We start from the raw sequence: 19,240 nt of genomic DNA on the forward strand, positions 1-19,240 counted from the left end.
CTGGATACTTACCAGATCTCTTTGTGTGGTAATTACATGGCTTGAGAAATTTTGAAGATAAAAAAAGGGGAAATACTAGTTCAAGATTTATTCTGACAACTACAAAATTATTATTTTATTATTTATTATTATTATTAAATCATAATTCAGGCTATATTGAGAGTGGTTCTTCCAAATTAATAAAATTATAAAGATATACTGTCAATGTAAATGCAGTAAAATATGTCAATTACTCTTACTCTTAGTCATCAAGAAAGGATCTAGAGGTGGACAGTGGAGTATAAATTTCCTGCACTTAACTCTACAAGCCTTCCAAACCCTCTCTTGCTGACAGCTGCACTGTTCTCTCATCAGTTTGTGATTGTCTCTGTATCATGGGGCCGTCTGCTTGTTACTGATCTAATATGGTAATATGTACTTTTCTGTCCTGTTTTTCAGGGTCTTATGAGTGTGGAATATGTGGGAAGAAATACAAGTATTACAACTGTTTCCAGACCCATGTGCGAGCGCATAGAGGTATCTCTCTCTTGCTCAAACTTTTGAGAATCTTAGGTTAACGTTCAGGCTTTTGAGATTCCTCTGCTGCTACTGCCTGTCATTATAATGAGCCTACCAAGAGCCACTGTTAGGATGAACTCTTCTGCAGTCAAAAGGAAGGGGGCTCCATTCTCCAGCAGTATTCTTTCGGGACATCACCATGAGCTACTACATTCAATTAAGTTAAATGAGATATCAGTGAAATTTTCTACCGGGGTCTCTTACTCTCCTCTTGTGAGGGGCTGTGATTTGGGATGCACTGCTGTATGTGGCCACGTTCCTCTCTGATGCAGCATTCCAAATGAATCAGCAATCCAGTTCCTGTAGTCATGGTAGGCATCTGTCCATGGCTCTCCAAATTCCTGCCGATCGGTATATTTTGTTGGAAATCAGTTGGGTAAAGACAGGCCAAAAAAAATAGTTCATTATCTCTGAGGATATTGGTGCATTGTAAATAGATTATCCAAAGCACTTGTGTGTCTCCAAGGAAAATAATTTTATGCAAGTAAAACATATATGATGATCATGTTTGTCATTACTTAAATACTGACTGAGATTCTTAACATTGGCTGCTAAGTCCTTTATCATATTTTTCTGTAGTGTACTGTAGTGTCTCCATACCATCTTTATATTAAAGGTTGAAATGGCACTTCCAGGCAAAATCCCTTTTTTCAGTTTACTGTAACTTTCAAAATGTACTTCTGGTATAAAAACAACGAGGAGTCCGGTGGTACCTTAAAGACTAACAAATTTATTTGAGCATAAGCTTTTGTGGGTAAAAACCCACTTCTTCAGTTGCATCTGAAGTGAGTTGAAGAAGTGGGTTTTTACCCACGAAAGCTTATGCCCAAATAAATTTGTTAGTCTTTAAGGTCCCACCGGACTCCTTATTGTTTTTGTGGATACAGACTAACACGGCTACCCCTCTGATACTTCTGGTATGAAATTTCTCATGCTTGGGCTAGTGAATATTCTGTGAACATTTTCTAGAAGTCTGACCATTTTTAAGTATCTGAGCATTGAGGAAAGCATTGCTCGGCTGTAAAACTTTTCTGTTGTCATTCAGAAATGGCTTTTTTGAAAAACTGCACACTTGGCATGGTCAAAGCACTTCTCTGACTTCTTGAAGCAATATGATTACAAAATAACAGATTGTGCAATAACAGAATTATGGACTTTTGAAACTGGGACATCCAGCATACAGGTGCATTTATTTTATTTCACTTCAGAGACTAGCACTGAGGTGTGTCTCTGAATATTTTAGGGGTATCTTTTTTAAGTGCCCGCATTGTGATAACACCTGCATGTTTTTTGGATATATTTCCTTTCACATAATGATTATGGCTAGAATTTTCAAAGGAGCTGAAGGGAGTGAGGTGCCCAATTCCCAGTGGCTGTTTTGAAAATCCCAGCATAAAACATTATAACATATATTAAAGATGAAGATTACAAATGTAAAGTCTCAGAAATCCACAAATGTGTGAGTTAAGAGTGAGTTAACTCTTCCCATTTCTGAGTGTATACTATAATGCATCCTTTAATTACATTGTTACATACTATTTCTCAAATAATGCAGTATAATACTATACAATTTCTTCTACAACCTCATGTACACATTGGTAGCATGTTCTAATATTTTGTGCTACTTTGTGAATGCCAGCAAAATCCCTGACCGTCACTTATATAAGCAATACTGCAAATTAGTAGCATACTATAGTTGAAGCAAAACATAAAGCAATAGTGAACTGCATCATCTGTTGGCATTATAAAAGGTTTGCAACTGTAATATTAACTGTTTCAGTAACTACAGTAATTAAATTGTAAATTAGTTGGGGCAAAGACTATTCCTTACTGTGTTTCTATGCAGCACCTAACACAATGGGACCCTAGTCTCAGCTGGCATCCATAGACATCACTGTAGCATAACTAATTAAGTATAGTATGTCACATTTTATTGCAAAGACATGATTATTTTTAAGTCAATTAAATACTTAGGGTGAAATCCTCTCTCTCTCACTTTCTTTCTCAAGTGTTAATAGGAGTGTTTCCTTCAGTGGAGAAAGGATCTTATCCTTAGCTTCTGAAAACATACATTTTTATATCTGTTTATGGAGAAAATTAGTTTCCAAATTATTTCTACTTGTGAATTTAGAAATATGTCAATAATTTGCAGATCAGAGGTGAACAAGCACAGTTTTCATATGCAACAAATTCTTAGATGAAATTAAATAATCTTTCACACCATTTTTAAGAGCATGCACCTGGTACTTGGCGAAAATAATACTTGAATTTTATTAAGGCAGTTTGAGGATAGGTAACATTCATGATATAAATTAGCTATTTCTTCATATATACAATCAAATCAGAAATCATAAATGTAGGGAGCCAGAGCTCTATAAATGTCATTCACTGATAAATAGATTGTGAGATACTACAGTAATAAATTACTGTTCAGAGGTATATCTGTCTGTAGAGGGAAAATATCCTGTTGAATGTATACACTACATGTTCGGTGAAAAAATAGTAAAAAGCATAATACTGTATAGAGAGAATGTTTTCCATTGAGCACAATATACTGGACCATTCCAATAATGAGGATGAAATAAATGAAACCATGCAAGAATGAAAGAAGTGTATTGCAAGATGCTTTATATGTGTATATAAAGTTGTAGAAAAAAAAGTGTATATTATATTTTAATGGGTAACAGTATAAGATGACCATGTCGTTAGCACATGGGCCGACTGAAGGTTGGAGATGCAACCATAACTTTGGCATTTCCTCACTGCTGAGTTTTTAAATTCATAATCTTATGTCCACGTAATTGGATTTTAAGTCCAAAGCCACTGGTAACACTGCTCCCCCGGCTCTGTTTGATCCTCTAAGGCACTGGTACTTGAGACTCTCCCACTAGAGCTGGGCACATAACAGATTTTTTTGCTTTTTTGTCTGTTTCAGAAGCATGATGAAAAATTTGCTTTGGGTTGAACTGAACACAAAAAATTTTGGAAACTTTCAGCAAGTCAAAAAGTTCAGATTCAAGTGAAACAAAACATTTCATTTTGATTTTGAGCATTTTAAGCACTTGAATTTTTAATAAAATCACAGAAAATTTCTAAATGAAAAGCCATTTCAAAGCAAAAAATCAAAACATTTCATTTTAAAATGTTGAAATTTTCAATTTCTTGGAATCTTTTGTTTGTTTCTAAACAAACCGTTTGTCAAAACTGCATGAATTCATGAAACATTTCAGTGTTGCCAAACTTGCATTTTTTGACAAAATTTTTGATTGAAAAGTTTCATCCAGTTCTACCCCTCCCTCCTTTGTGCACGCTCCATCTGCCAGTAACTCACCCCTGGAATCTTGTAGTCACTTCCTCTTCACAGCGGTCAGAGAGGGACCCTTCTTTCAGCACCTGGATCTTCTGACTTTGTGTGCTACTTCTGCCTGGCTGTCCAGTGCCCTTCCTCTGAGCTTCCCAAGCCACCTGTCACTCCACAGCACTTTTTTCTTGTCTGTTTCTGTGGTTTTTGATCACTCTCGGCAAGTTGGCCTCAGCACACCAGCTCTTTTTCAAGGCCGAACAGCTCATTTGCGCCAAGCACCTTCACCACTTCTTTGAGGTCCGTTCTTCCATTGCTTTTTGGTGCTTTTTTGTGGAGAAGTGTCCAGTTCTCTTCTTCACTAAAAGGGTTCTGGGGTTTTTTTTCCTGGAGCAGACTAATGTCCTTAAAGGTTTTTGTTTCTTCTGACACCAAGTCAGTAGGTTCTACTGTCATTAAAAGGACCCTGTCCGACTGCATGTCTTTCCATTATGACGTGGCTGGCCTACAGCTAGAAGATCTTGTACCATCAGAGACAGGACAGCTTCAGTTGTCAGCCTCAGACCTGTTTCAATTCAGAATACATAGAAAGCACCCATATGGTCCACCCCACTTTACAAAGGATTATTATTGCCAGGATTGGCTTGTAGGAGGAATGTCATCATTCAGTGCTGCCAATCCTGTCCCCAAGACGTGTGGGATCACAGGCTCTCCAGCTCTTTTGAGTTTGGTTCCTTTTTGGAATGTTTCTTACAAGAGTTGGCTTTTGTTTTATGGAGGACGCATCCGTTCGAGGCTTCCTATATGTTGTTGTTGGCAAGTATCTTCTCCCCACTTTCATTGCAGTTTGGGCCTATCTTTTTACTAGTCATGCCGCCTGATGCTTCACTTATTGTTTCTTTTCTTGTTTGGAAAACACCCCTTTGAGCTGTTCAGCTCCGTAAGTCAGAATCCTGTGCTTACGACATCTCTAAAGAGTGGAAAATTACTTTTCTGTAATTCTGACTTTCAGAAGAACTTCCATAGAATTTTATGTCTTCATCCACCTCCACTGCCCTCCCAGTTTGTGTGGTCAAGGGTTCTATTTTGGAGGTGGTATGTTATTTTTTAGGTTGGATTATTTGTTCATCCTTGGGAATGGTTTGTTTCCTGTTTGAGAATTTGGCATTTACCCACAAAGAAGAGCCTTCCCCGCGTAATTCTGAACTGGTTGGACATTTCTAGGGAATGAAGTCCTGGCAGTTTGAGAGTTCAGAGTGCTGCGGGAGCTTTTGTTCAAGTACTAGTGCCTGAGAGCAAAGCATCGTAAAGTTCCTCTCCTGAGTGTAAATACATCTTCACAGGAGCAGAAGGGCAGAGAAGAAATTTCTCTTCCATACTTTTTCAAGAGGGAAAAATAACAGGGCTGTGGAGGAGAAATGGTGAAGTCAGAGTAGCTGAAAGACTCCTTTGCAGTAAGCTTAGAAGCCCTGCAAAACCAAAACCACTTTCTCCTCCTGTGGAGCTTCTAAACTGTGCTGGAGCACAAAGGTTTCAAACTATAATGCATTTCTGCAGTGATATGTCCACCACACTAACTAGCTGCGACAATGGATAGTATCATAGATCCCAGCATTAGCAAATGCTACTGCACCTGTTCTTCTTAAGTACTTGTAACTCACTGTATTTTTTATTTGTTTATAGCTTTTTAAACCATGAAAGGGCCTAATCATCAGTAGGAAGGAACCATCCTGAATGTTTTAAATTGTATAGTTCAGCTATATTTGAGTGAGGTGAGCAGAAAAGCATCTAAACATTTAATACTTAAGGGACAATTGCCTTTTCTTTCACCTTTCCATAACTCAAAAATGATTGAATTTATTTTACTAGACTTTCAATATATAAATTTAAAATAAAAAATCTGGGCTGAGACCAAGCACAGAAAACGTTTGCCCCAAGGAGTATTTTTCAGATAGTTATGAACAAGTGAAAAGAGGATTATAAAGCAAATCCCAATTTAATTTAATTTAATTCTAGCAAGAGCTACCAGTTCTGCTATAATAATTTGAGGATACTTTGGGGTTTTTTGACTGAATGACTGCCGTTTTTATGCAGCATGTTTTTGCTTTAAATTATTTAGTAACTGTACAATCAGACTCACTGACAATTTTATTTCAGTATGGGTACACCAGCTGGATCCTCAGCTTGTTGTAAATCAGTATAGCTCAATAGAAGTCAATGTAGCTATGTTTATTTACACCAGCTCAGGATCTGATTCATTATTATGATTATAGCAGGAGCAGAATTGACATCTTTAGTTTAGATTTCTATTTTAATCCTATTTTCATTCTCTGATAACTTTGCAGAGTTTTCAGATTGAAATTTTGCAGTATTGGTCTCTGCCCAAAGTTGATTTAAAAAAACAAATTGATGGGCCAGAACCAGTTCAGCTGTTTGAGAATGGAAATAATACACTTTTCCTATCCTATATATTTTTGACAACATATTTTAGAACAGCTCTACTTCTGAAATGACTGGTTGTAGAAAACTGAAATTTGACAGTCTGATAATCCTCCTTGAGGAAAAATGGTGTTTCTGGTATAGGTGGAAATTGGTTTTGATTTGACCAAATTATCTAGCTTTGAAAATCATGTACCAAGCACATGCAGGAGCCTTTTTTATCAGAGTGAAATGCATTGAGACAGATTTGGTGAAGTCTGAAACTTTACATACTAGATCTCAGCCCAAAGATGATTTGGGGGTGGGTATTGTTTTGGATTTCATTCATTAAACTGTTTTGAGTTACACAAACAGGGAAAGTATATTTTTCCTGTTTAAAATAATTATAACTTTTCTGCACATGTGTAACTCAGAAACAGCTGAACTTTAAAATTTCATAGGTGGCTTGTTTCTTGCTAAGTTTGAAAGTATAGTAACAAATGATTAAAAATTGCTTTTGCGCATGCATAGTTCTCAGTTTTCATTCGGTTTATTTATGTTGTTACCTGTGGACTTCAGAATGATATGTTGCAGAATTCCATTGTGTCACAGCTAGTTTTTCCTTTTGTGACAGAATGGTGTCTTGTCAAATCTATAAAATTTGTGGAGAAATACAGTTGTATGACTTTGTAGTTCCATAGATGACTTTGTGTATTTCTAATCAGGTGCTTCAGTTTACGGCAGTGTGCAAACTTTATTACACATTTTATTATTTTTAAAATAATTACAAATATGTATAAAAATCTGCTTTCCTATCAGTCAGAAAGATTTGACAAGGTCCCATACCAAAGGCTCTTGAGCGAAATAAGCAGTTATGGGAGAAGAAGGAAGGTCCTCTCATGGATCAGTAACTGGCTAAAAGACCAGAAACAAAGGATAGGAATAGATAGTCACAGTGGAGAGAGATAAATAGCTGGGTCCCCCAAGGGTCTGTACTAGGACCAGTACTGTTCAACATATTCATAAAGGATCTGGAAAAGAGGGTAAACAGTGAGGTGGCAAAGTTTGCGGATGATACAAAATTACTCTAGATAGTTAAATCCAAAGCTGACTTGCTAAGAGCTACAAAGGGATTTCACTAAACTGGATGATTGGGCAACAAAATAGCAGATGAAATTCAGTGTTGGTAAGTGCAGAGTAATGCAAATTGGAAAACATAATCCAAACTATACATACAAGGTGATGGGAATCTAAATTAGCCGTTACCTCTCAAGAAAGAGATCTTGGAGTCATCGTGAATAGTTCTCTAAAAACATCTGCTCAATGTGAAACAGCAGTCAAAAAGCTAACAATGTTAGGAGCCATTAAAAAAGGGATAGGTAAATAAGATAGGAAAATATCCTTATGCCACTATACAAATCCCACATCTTGCCCACATCTTGAATATTGCATGCAGTTCTGGTTGCCCCATCTCAAAAACAAACAAACAACCTACTAGAATTGGAAAAGATGTAGAGAATGGCAACAAAAGTGATTAGGGGTATGAAACAGCTTCCATAAGGGAAAGACTAAAAAGACTGGGACTGTTCATCTTAGAAAAGAGACGACTAAGAGGAGGATCTGATAGAGGCTGTAAAATCATGACTGGTGAGGAGAAAGAGACTAGGGAAGTGTTATTTACCCCTTCACATAACACATGAACCAGGGGCCACCGAATGAAATTATTAGGCAGCATGTTTAAAACAAACATAAGGAAGTATTTCTTCACACAGTGCACAGTCAACCTGTGGAATTTGTTGCCAGGGAATGTTGTGAGGGCCAAAACTATAACTGGATTAAAAAAAGAATTAGTTAAATTCATGGAGGACAGGTCCATCAATGGCTATTAGCCAAATGTCCGGGACACAACGCCATGCTCTGGGTGTCCCTAAACTTCTGACTGCCAGAAGCTGGGACTGGACCATAGGGGATCGATCACTCAATAATTGCCCTGTTCTAAAATCATAGAATCATAGAATAACAGAGTTGGAAGGGACCTCTGGAGGCCATCTAGTCCAACACCCTGCCCAGAGCAGGACCAATCCCAACTAAATCATCCCAGCCAGGGCTTTGTCAAGCCTGACTTTAAAAACTTCTAAGGAAGGGGATTCCACCACCTCCCTAGGTAACGTATTCCAGTGTTTCACCACCCTCCTAGTGAAAAAGTTTTTCCTAATATCCAATCTAAACCTCCCCCGCTGCAACTTGAGACCATTACTCCTCGTTCTGTCATCTGCTATCACTGAGAATAGTCTAGATCCATCCTCTTTGGATCCACCTTTCAGGTAGTTAAAAGCAGCTATCAAATCCCCCCTCATTCTTCTCTTCCGTAGATTAAACAATCCCAGTTCCCTCAGCCTCTCCTCATAAGTCATGTGTTCCAGTCCCCTAATCATTTTTGTTGCCCTTCGCTGGACTCTCTCCAATTTCTCCACATCCTTCTTGTAGTGTGGGGCCCAAAACTGGACACAGTACTCCAGATGAGGCCTCACCAATGTCGAATAGAGGGGAACGATCACGTCCCTCGATCTGCTCGCAATGCCCCTACTTATACACCCCAAAATGCCATTGGCCTTCTTGGCAACAAGGGCACACTGTTGACTCATATCCAGCTTCTCATCTACTGTCACCCCTAGGTCCTTCTCTGCAGAACTGCTGCCTAGCCATTCGGTCCCTAGTCTGTAGCGGTGCATTGGATTCTTCCATCCTAAGTGCAGGACTCTGCACTTGTTCTTGTTGAACCTCATCAGATTTCTTTTGGCCCAATCCTCCAATTTGTCTAGGTCCCTCTGTATCCTATCCCTACCCTCCAGCGTATCTACCACTCCTCCCAGTTTAGTGTCATCCGCAAACTTGCTGAGGGTGCAATCCACACCATCCTCCAGATAATTAATGAAGCTATTGAACAAAACCGGCCCCAGGACCGACCCTTGGGGCACTCCGTTAGACACCGGCTGCCAACTAGACATGGAGCCATTGATCACTACCCGTTGAGCCCGACAATCTAGCCAACTTTCTACCCACCTTCTAGTGCATCCATCCAGCCCATACTTCTTTAACTTGCTGAAAAGAATACTGTGGGAGACCGTGTCAAAAAAACATTCTGTTCATTCCCTCTGAAGTATCTGGCACTGGCCACTGTCAGAAGACAGGACACTGGGCTAGATGGACCATTGGTCTAACCCGACATGGTGATTCTTATGTTCTTACATTAATCAAGCACAATAAATAATAAAACAGAATTGGACAAATACAGAGGTCCACAGCCCTATATTTTTATTTATTTATTAAGAAAAAACAAAGTGGTATTAATGAATTAGGGTTGCAAATTTAAGTATCAAAAAAGCTATGAAATGCCACTGTTAAGGTTTGCATAGTAACAAACTTGCTTTCATGGAACATGCAGAATATTTTGGATTATAATTGAATATATAGGTTATGAAATATGGGACAATTCAGCGCATCTTTGTAAACCTAAGCATTTGCATTTCTTGAGTTTTAACAATTTTTTCAGCTTGCAGCCTTACCCCGTTGTGTTCATGCAGGCCTTTGAATACAATCGTGGTTTGTGCTGTTTCTGGTCAGTGCTTTGTTTCCATGTGCGACATTAGTGACACTAGAACTAAAGACTGCAGTGTAATGCTAACCAGTCGGAGAGGGAAATCCTAAGGCTTTTGTCCCATCTTTTGTACAGGTCTTTCCCTCACTGGTTTCCTCCTCCATATTGCAGATAGCTGTGCTCTCTCTGTGAATTTGGAGGCATGAAGGGCTGGATTCACAAAAGAACGTAGAAGCCTGACTGCTGCCTTAGGCATCTAAATCCCAGATTTTGGCACCACTGGTGTTCACAAAAGCCCTGTAGGCAGGGGGGCTGGAACAATTTGTATAGTGGGGGTGCTGAGAGCCATTGAACCAAACTGTAAACCCTGTATATGATGGAAACCACTTCAAGTCAGGGGATGCAAGAGCAGCCCAAGCACCCCTAGTTCCAGCACCTATGCCTGTAGGAGCCCAAGCTCACTCACTACCTAAATTGTTGAAGTTCCCCAGGTATCTATGTTTCTGCCTCTGCACATATGCACTGCAGCCCCACAGCAGGCACCCAGACACCTAAGCCCCAGAGCGATTCACAAAAAAATTGGCATCCTTCTATCTAACTCTACACAAAACAGCCATGGAGAGAATTGTTGGAGCAGGGGGACTGGATCCTGGGTCTCCCACATCTAGGTGAATGCTTTAACCACCAGGCCTCTGTTTGCACTCTCTCTGGCCCAGTGACTCTTTCTGTATCCACAGTGGAACAGCTTCAACAGGAGAGACTGAGGGATCATCCCACCTCGGTGCTTAGTGCATTCATGTGCGAGGTGGGAAACCCCAGTTTAAATCCCTTTTCATCAAGCTGAGGGGAGCGGGGGGGGTTTGAACGTGGGGGGTCTCCCACATCCCAGGTGAGCGCTGTAACCACAGGGAGGTTCTCTTTCTCCTCCTCTTCTGGCAAAAAATGCCTTAGGTTCCTAACTCTACGAGATGGTTCATAGCTGAGCTATAGGGGCCTCCTCCATTCTGGACATAACATGAACTTCCTAGAGGGGCGGGCCTTAGGACATACCCCGCTCTTTGGCAGCTCCCATTGGCTAGCTTGGGCAGCTCAGTGCGCTGGCTCTTATGAATCCCATTCCTAGCGGCCTGACTCCATTCATTCGTTGTACAGGGAGCCTGAGTACTAAACGCAGGCTGGGTTTAGTGTGTGGGTGCCGGGTGGTCTGTCATACCGAGGAAGTCAGACTAGATCTGGTGGTCCCTTCTGACCTTAAATGTTATAATTCTAACTCAGGCTTCAGGAATCCCAGTAATTTGCTAGGCCCCTAAAAGTCTGGCCTCGCAACATTGAGCGTCGCAGTGAGAGCTCTCTCCCACCTAGTGCGCCAGGTAGCCACTCTCTCAACTCAGGGCTTGTCTATACGTACAGTGCTGCAACGGCACTGATGCAGCTGTGCCGTTGTGGCACTTCGTGAATCATAGAATCATAGAATATCAGGGTTGGAAGGGACCTCAGGAGGTCATCTAGTCCAACCCCCTGCTCAAAGCAGGACCAATCCCCAACTAAATCATCCCAGCCAGGGCTTTGTCAAGCCTGACCTTAAAAACTTCTAAGGGAAGGAGATTCCACCACCTCAGATGCTACCTGTGCAGATGGGAGAACTTCTCCTATCAGTGTAGGTACTCCACCTCCCCGAGATAGCACTGTCTGCACCAGGAGTTCGCTCAGTATAACTGCATTGCTCAGGGGTGTGGATTTACCCCTCCGCGATGTGGTTATACCAACAGAAGTCTGCAGTGTAGACCAGGGCTCTCTGACATAGGGACTTGTTGGGTTGTTTGGAGCTGGTTTCTAAGCCTCTGCCTTTCTGTGCTGGGCAGGAGGAAGTGACAGGTTGTGACATTTCCATTTAAAAAGCAGCCCATTGTAACATGTCAGAAAAGAAATGCACTTGTTTGGGAATGTGCAAATGAAAGCAAATCACGTGTTTCTGGACTGGAGGCCTTTCACGACCAAGCGCCGCACAACAGCGACCTGGTCAAGACCTGGTCAAGCCTCAGTCCCCTTCCCCACCTCCTGATAACAGAAGCTCAGCCTTTCACAGCCTGCTTAATCTGGAGAGAGCCTTCAGAATGAGCCCTGCAAATGCTAAGGTTCCTGGTGTGCTCCTCCCTCAGAGGGACCCAGGTACCGCCAGCAGGCCTGCTCGGCTGCGTTCAGAGCCGCAGATATCCCTGCAGTCGAGAGTTGGCATCCCCAGGGCCTGCTCTCTGCTGAATCTGCTGTGTGGCGTATGTGTTACAGAAGAAGGGGCTAGCATACAGCTATGGAATGGGTATTGCAGAGGAGGAGAAATCTGACTGGAGGATAGAGAATGAAGAGCCAGGAATTACAAAACTCCAGCCCCCCAGTGAAACAGTTGAAGACGCTGTGTGCTGTCAAACGTCTGGCAAGTCTAAGTACAGCTCTTTCTCTTTGCAGACACTGAAGCTGCCTCAGGTGAAGGAGCCTCACAAGGCAGTAAGTACTAACTTTGCTGTGTGTGTGTGAGGGGGGATTGGCGCACGGCGTGTGTGAGCACATGGAGCGATGGCTGTGGGCATGTTCCTGGGTAGGCATTTTACCTCGCAGCAGGTGAAGATCTCTTTCCATTCTGTTGAGTGATACACCTAGGCTCGCTTGCGATGTGTTCCAGCTCTCACTGCAGTATTGGCATTGTGAAGTTTATATCTAGCGTGTCACTCTCCTCCCATTGCCCCGAGTTTGTGTGTCTGAGATCTTCTATGTGATGTTGGCTACTTATGCCGATCAGAAGAGAGACATGGAGGGGCTGTGTTCAGCATTGCAGTCAGAGTTCAGGCATGTTACCATTCTCTAACTTTAAAAAAGCCGCAGGTGAGTTGGATTGGAAAGTGACAGAAGGGGATGACATCATCCCCTTTGTGAGAGGCCGGTAGTCCCTTATGAATTAAAATGGTACCCATTAATGACAACAATTAATTGTCCAGCCAGCCCGAGTCTTTGTTTCAATCATGCTGATCCCTGTATCTGTCCTGATCTCTTGTGCCAGTGTGAGAGTTGCACTTTGCTGAGCTGCATTCATTGCACTTTTCCACAGTGTACCACGAGAGGGCAGCTTCCACTGTGCTAATGAGAAGCTGTGTTTGATGTGAGTTCTCAGAGCAGTGCAGGAAAGGTGCTTTCCTGTTTGTGGTAGATGCACAAAGGTGACCGAGCATCCCCTTTGTTCCCCTTCACGCTTGTTCCCCTAGTGTTCTTGTTTCTCTCTCTCGCTCCCCACGTACGTAGGGTATAACTTAAGTTCTGTGAATGCAAATTTAACTCTATTGATTTACCCCGGTGCTTTGCTGCTGTGTGACCTCTCGGACAGTTCTGACATTTGGGGCAGTTTATTTGGGGCACCCTTTGAAGCACCTTGACTGGTGCTGAGCTTGTAGGGGGAGCAAGGCCACAAGGAAATGGTGACATCTCAGTGTATCCTGAATTCCTCCTTCCTTCCACACCTTCCCCAGTGCTCTGGCATGATGTCATATGGGGATTGGGTGACAATCACATATAAATTGACTCCCAGTTTGTAAAACGCTCTTCCTGACTGGAACATACTCAGTGTTTCCAACTCTTAAGAATTTGTCAAGAGTATTGAGTTATTTAGTGTTTTTCTTAAAGCCACAGCTTATGGAGGCATGTCATTCGGTGAGACTCTTGGCTTTCATTTAAAAAGAGACATCATAGTTGTAGAAAATCTCGTGATTTTTTGAGACCTCACTCGTGGTACTTGAATGCTTGAGGCTGTCGATAAGGCGCACTCCAGGGACTGGTATGGGTTTCTCAGACTTGCTGTTCCCCTTTTGCTCCACTGAGTGACTCAGTGTTGTTATTACCATGTGTCTCCCTCTCCCATTCACAGTGGGCTCTTAGCTCTGTAATTTCTTCTTTCATTCTTCAGTAGCTTCTCTGCAGCCCTCTGGTGCTTCCCTTTGTCCTGTGTGATCCCCCAGTGTCTTTCCAGCCTCTTCTCCTTGTGTTGAATTCTGGCATGGAGAACAGCAGGCCCTGCTGCATTTTGGCAACTCTCTCTTTTGTTTTGTTTTTTTAAATGTCACTGGTTTAGTTATTCAGCCATGTGACTTGGCCATCAGACCCTTCTGTGTTTTCTGGCGTGCTTAGGAAACTCCCATTGCATGTTGTGTGGGGAGGCTTTAAATGCTGCACTTATTGTGAATTAAAATCCCACATCTTTTATCTGTAAAGTCAGAGGACACGGGGTATAGGAAGGTAGGATGCCTGATGACAGCGAGGGAAGGAAAACAAGAAACAAAGGAGAAACTGAAGGGTTTTAGTTGCATTAAATTATTTTGTGCTCCACATACAGTTTCAATTTGTCATGGAAACTATCTTCTCAGCTGAATATTAAGCTGTTCAGCTGGGGCTGCTGTTGATAAATTCACAGGGTTCTAATTTCCGATAAAACCCTCCTTCCTCTTCCTCCTTGTTGCTGTGATAAAGCTCCTCAGCTTTTGTCATTTTCTCCCTTGTGGATAAATTGAAGCCCTGAGCAATACTGGTCTTCCCTGGATTTTCTCTGTTTCCCTCTCAATGGCCTTCTTGTTTCCTTGTCAGTCTGTTTGCTTCTTATTTATTTTAAGAACTTCTTATTTATCTTTCCTTCCTTGCTATTTTTGCTTTGCTTGCTGCTCCAGTGCCATCCCCTGTGACCCAGTTTGGATCTTTACTTCCTTTATATTAACAGGCTTCCTTATTGTTTAAATCTTCCTTTGCTATTTTTACCTCATTGGCTACTCTAGCCTTTTGGGTTTCCTTATTCGTTGATTCTCTAGACATGGCTCATCCTCTTCCTCCCCAGTGCCTCAAAATTTCAGGGGTGCAGTAAGCTGTTGTTTTCTCTCACCTTGTGAGAGCTTTCTGCTTTTCCCACAAGTACCCAACCTGCAGGAGTCCAGGGGTGCAATGCACATGCACCTTAAACTGTTCATGGGAATCCTCCTTTATGCAGCTGGAGGGCCTGCAGTACCAGCTCTAATAACCAAGGAGAAGCACATCTCACTCAGAAATGCCAACCCCACCACAAGTCCCTTCCCTCCTGCAGTAAAGATTTTATTTGTACTGATTATTTTTTGTCGTGACTCTCTGGAGCCAGTTGTCATTCATGCCAGCGAATTCCATATGAAGTGTTCTCAGGAAGGGGACTTAAGTGAAATGCTCACTCTCAGCAGAGGACCGTGACATGAACAGCCCACCCTCCTAGGATCTGGTTTTGAGCTGTAGTTTGTCTGCTTGCTTTGTTGTGTTATCAGTATGGTAAATGAAGCTGTGAAGGAATGTACCACCCCTTGGTGTCCTGTGGGCGGGGAGGTGATGAGCTCGGAAGAACACTGGAGGAGGAAGTTCTGGCAGCTTTTCATGGGAAAGCAAGGGTTAGGATACAGCTGAAACCAGTTAGCCTGCCTGCAGTCAGCCTTAGGAAGAGAAGTATATGTTTAGAAGTCCCACCTGGAAAGAGCTCTGAAGACTTCCTTGTGGGTAAAGTGGTTGGACTCTTTGGAGGATTATTCCTGTTAAAAAGACTACACCTTGCTTTGGGGTTTTAAGATCAACTAGTGATCTCTGGGACTGGCATGTCATCTGCCTGTTTTGACTCGGTTCTCCTCTTAAAGGGACAAAGACCAAGGTTTTGAGGTGAGGAAGTGGTCTTGGGAAGGCATTAGAGAGTTACTCCCTCCCAGGCTTCTGAGCAGAGTTCCCGGGGCAGAGAGGACAGTGTTGTTGGTGGATCTCAGACCCAACAGAGTTAAAGTGTTAATAAAACCCTTGTTCAATTGTTATAACATTCAACAATTATGTTCTAGGAAAAAAAGAGTTTAAAAAAATGCTGTGTTTCACAGTTCGTCACAGGTGGCACTGGTAGTGACCCCAGTATTTAGGTTGCCTCATACTTTCCATTATAACAGATTTTTGTGACCTTTCTTTGAGAAGCTCTCGCATCTCCATTGCTTGAAGCAGGCCGTACACATTCAGCAGAGAGACAGCCTTTGGCCTAGAGCAGTGCCTTCTCTTTGTCTATGAAATTCCATTCCTGTTCAGCTGAGTTGTAAACTCTTCACAATCCCCATTTCCCGTCTGCCGCTTTGCATTCCACAGGGAAACACTGGCACCCTGCAAGAGACCCGCAAATGAACATCCCAAAGAGCTGGAGTGTCACAAATGCCAACCAGGAGCCCCACATCCGATGAAGTGAGCTGTAGCTCATGAAAACTTATGCTCAAATAAATTGGTTAGTCTCTAAGGTGCCACAAGTACTCCTTTTCTTTTTACACTGTACTGAGAACTTCTGGGAGCTGCTGAAGTAGCTGTAGCTGCAGGGATGGGGGAGAGGGCTGGGATAAGCTCCTTGCTCACTGCCAGCCAAACCCCAGTACCTGGAACATGGTCCAGGGTCCTTTCCCCACCTTAGTTAGAAGGGAGTTGGGCTGGGCTGGGCCCTCTTCTATCAACCACACCCAGGACCCAGCACATGGTGCCATTGACTCTTCCTCATCTGAGAGAACAGCTTTCTGCTGCTAACAGCTAGTGTAGTTAAGTCCTGTAGCTTAGGTAGCAGCAGTCTGTGCACTGATGCTGCAAGGTGCATGGTTCAGCTAATGGTGCATGATGTGAAGGTTGGTAAAGTTTTATGTAATTTTTTGTTTCTACCTTTTTTCCTTCCAGAAAAAACATAGGAAATTACATACAAAAAACAATATTAAAAGGAAGTGTATTTAGGTTGAAAAGTCAAGCACTTGAAAGTTAGCAAATGCCAGTTTTAGGGTTGCCCATGCAATCTTAATTCAGTCCCCGTGTGTGTCTGAATTATGCAACAGTCTTTAATTACATGACTACACACTATTTTTTCCAAAAACCCCTGCCTCATTTGGTGCACAAGATAGACATACAAGAGGGCAGAATTAAGGTGCCCGTACAATCAGATTTAGCATTTGCTAACTTTCAGCTGCTTATCTTTGCAAACTGAACAACAGTAATTGAATGTAGGTTTTTAAAATGTAATATGGGATTAAATATGGCATTGACTGTCCTTGTTAGAGGGAAAGAGTCAGTTATAGAGGGTCTTGAGTTGCTGAAGTCCTCTTCTGTTCCCTTTCATACAAAACAAGACATACAAATCTCTCTTCTGCCTTTCTAAGGTAACTCCAAAGAGCACTAGACCACCCTATCTGGGAGGGCGGTAGGGGGGAGGGGGTGTTAATATTAAAGATCGAAAATACAATTTCTGTCTGTGCCTTCTTGATTGCAACCTAGCTGCTGGGAAATTAATCTCAGTACGTGATCTTATTAGCCACTGGAAATTTTTTACTAATCTTGGACTAGAAGCATTTACTTCAATAGAGCAAGGAGCTACACCAGTTTATGCTAAGTGAAAAACTGTGCCCTTTTTTAGCTTTTTTTTTTTTTTTTTTTATTAATCACAGTTCTATACGGTGGATTTTCCTCGGTGGCTGTGCCAGGCTCTTAGACAGAAGGCAGAAAAGAAAGTAGGAAAGAGAAGAAATGAGGGGTTGTTTAGGATTCAGCCAAACCTGATGGAGCTGATGTTGCCACCTGGTTTCTGTTCCTTACCTCAGCAGGACAGAACGTTTTGAGGATCAGGAAAGCAATGGCCTAGCCACACAATGGTAGATGTGCTCAGGGAGTAGTGTCAGCCATTAGAGCGAAGTTCACTTCCTTGAGCTGTTAACAAACCCACCAGCCAGCTGTTCTGTGGCGTCCAGAAAAACAATATAAAAAAGGAGAGGCAACTCATCCCACTCAAATGAGCTGAACGTTCCACTTCCTTCCACTGCTAGCACCATATTGATCTGTTATTACAGCAACGTCGTAACTGCTACAGGAGGCTCGACGGCTCTCCAGTTCTCCAGCTCTGGTTCTGTGTATGAGCAGCTACCTGAGTCGGGCTGCACTATCACCAGTGGGCAGCTCCGCCCCGGAGTGTCCCTTTCTGCCCAGGTCCTCCCCAGGGGAGAACGGTCTGGAGGCGTTCTCCCCCCTCCCAGGCACTGAGAGGACTGCACTGCTATTTCCTTCACTGCGTCTTTCTTTTTTTCCCCAGTCCATCTGCCCCTCCCCCTTGGCTCTCACCACAGCCGTCTTATGCGTCCATCCTCTTGCCCCTTCCCACACTGTCTCTATTTCCTCAGCCACAGTTCCCACCCGCTCCTTTCCTTCTCTCCATCCTGATCTCTCCCAACCCCCATCAGCACAAATCCAAATCCCACACCCTCCTCTGCTTCCTCCACTGCACCTCTGGTGACAGTTGCCCCAGCCCTGGCCTTCCCTCCGTCCTCATCCTCTCCATCTCCCACACCTGTCCCCCCCAACCACCTCCACCTCTTTGGTGTCACTCTTCCTAACCTCACACCCATCACTTCCCTTTTTCTCTCCCTCCTCCCCTTCCCTTGGTGTCTCCAGGACACCCACTGCATCTCTAAAAAGATCATATCCATCCACAACCACTTCCTGTTTCGGTCAGACCATGGTTGGGTGTTAGGCTTCTCCTCTCCTTTCCCGCTGCTTCCATGCCCTCCCGCCTCCCGCTTCTCACTCTTTCTCCTCTTTGGAACAGCACTACATCAGACTCTCCTCTCTTCTCCGCCTCCATGTTTCTGTCATCTACTGGCCACCCAGCTTCTCCCCACAGGCCTTCCTCTCTGATTTCAACTCCTCGTTCTCTCTCCCTCTCCTCACAGTCATCCTCTGTGACCCACCCAGTCGACCACTTTGTTGCACGTTTCCTCGCCCTCATCTCTTCACTCATCCTGCAGCCCTAACCAAAAGGACCATTCACTTGACTCAGTCGTCACCAAGCACTGCTTTTTCTGTTGCTGGTCTCTTTTCGCATTGCCCATCAGCCGCACCCCACACGCTGTTACTCTGCCTTTTCATGACTTCCAGTCCATCAGCACTGATGGCTTCTCATTTGCTCTCAGCCCCCCCCCCCCCCCCCCCACCTGTCCTCTCAGCCTTCCCTCCCATTGCTATTGTTACTGATTCTCTCCATGCTTCTTTCATCTCAGCCCTTGACTCTTTCACCCATCTCTTCCATCTCAAGGTTAGTCCCAGCTCCTCTCCCCCGCTGCGCAACATCTGCTTTCTGTGTTCCTGCTCTCTCTGCAGAGTGATGCTGGCAGAAATCCTGTGACCAGGCTGACTGCCTCTGCTACAAATTCAGTCTCTCCTTCAGTTCTGCCATCTTCCTTGCTAAATACCTTCACTTCTCCCACTTAATTGAACCTCATGCCCACAATCCCAGCCTCCTCCTTGTTGCTACATTTGGCTCACTCCAGAAACCC

The 19,240-nt window shown here is 43.1% G+C and overlaps 1 protein-coding gene across 24 annotated transcripts in view; it reads left to right on the forward strand.

Moving 5' to 3' along the window:
• The window catches only part of ZNF618 (zinc finger protein 618), a 320,167-nt gene that overhangs the window by 205,955 nt on the left and 94,972 nt on the right, over positions 1–19,240 (forward strand). For 23 of the 24 annotated variants that reach the window (XM_043530052.1, XM_043530053.1, XM_043530060.1 and 20 more), the window contains 2 exons: positions 439–516; positions 12,339–12,377. In XM_043530052.1, the coding sequence (XP_043385987.1) occupies positions 439–516; positions 12,339–12,377 (117 nt within the window). The remainder of the gene's footprint in view (positions 1–438; positions 517–12,338; positions 12,378–19,240) is intronic. The other variant, XM_043530059.1, reaches the window with a different exon arrangement.

This window comes from Chelonia mydas, chromosome 16 (assembly GCF_015237465.2).
Source record: "Chelonia mydas isolate rCheMyd1 chromosome 16, rCheMyd1.pri.v2, whole genome shotgun sequence".
In the NCBI taxonomy this organism is placed as follows: Eukaryota; Metazoa; Chordata; order Testudines; family Cheloniidae; genus Chelonia; species Chelonia mydas.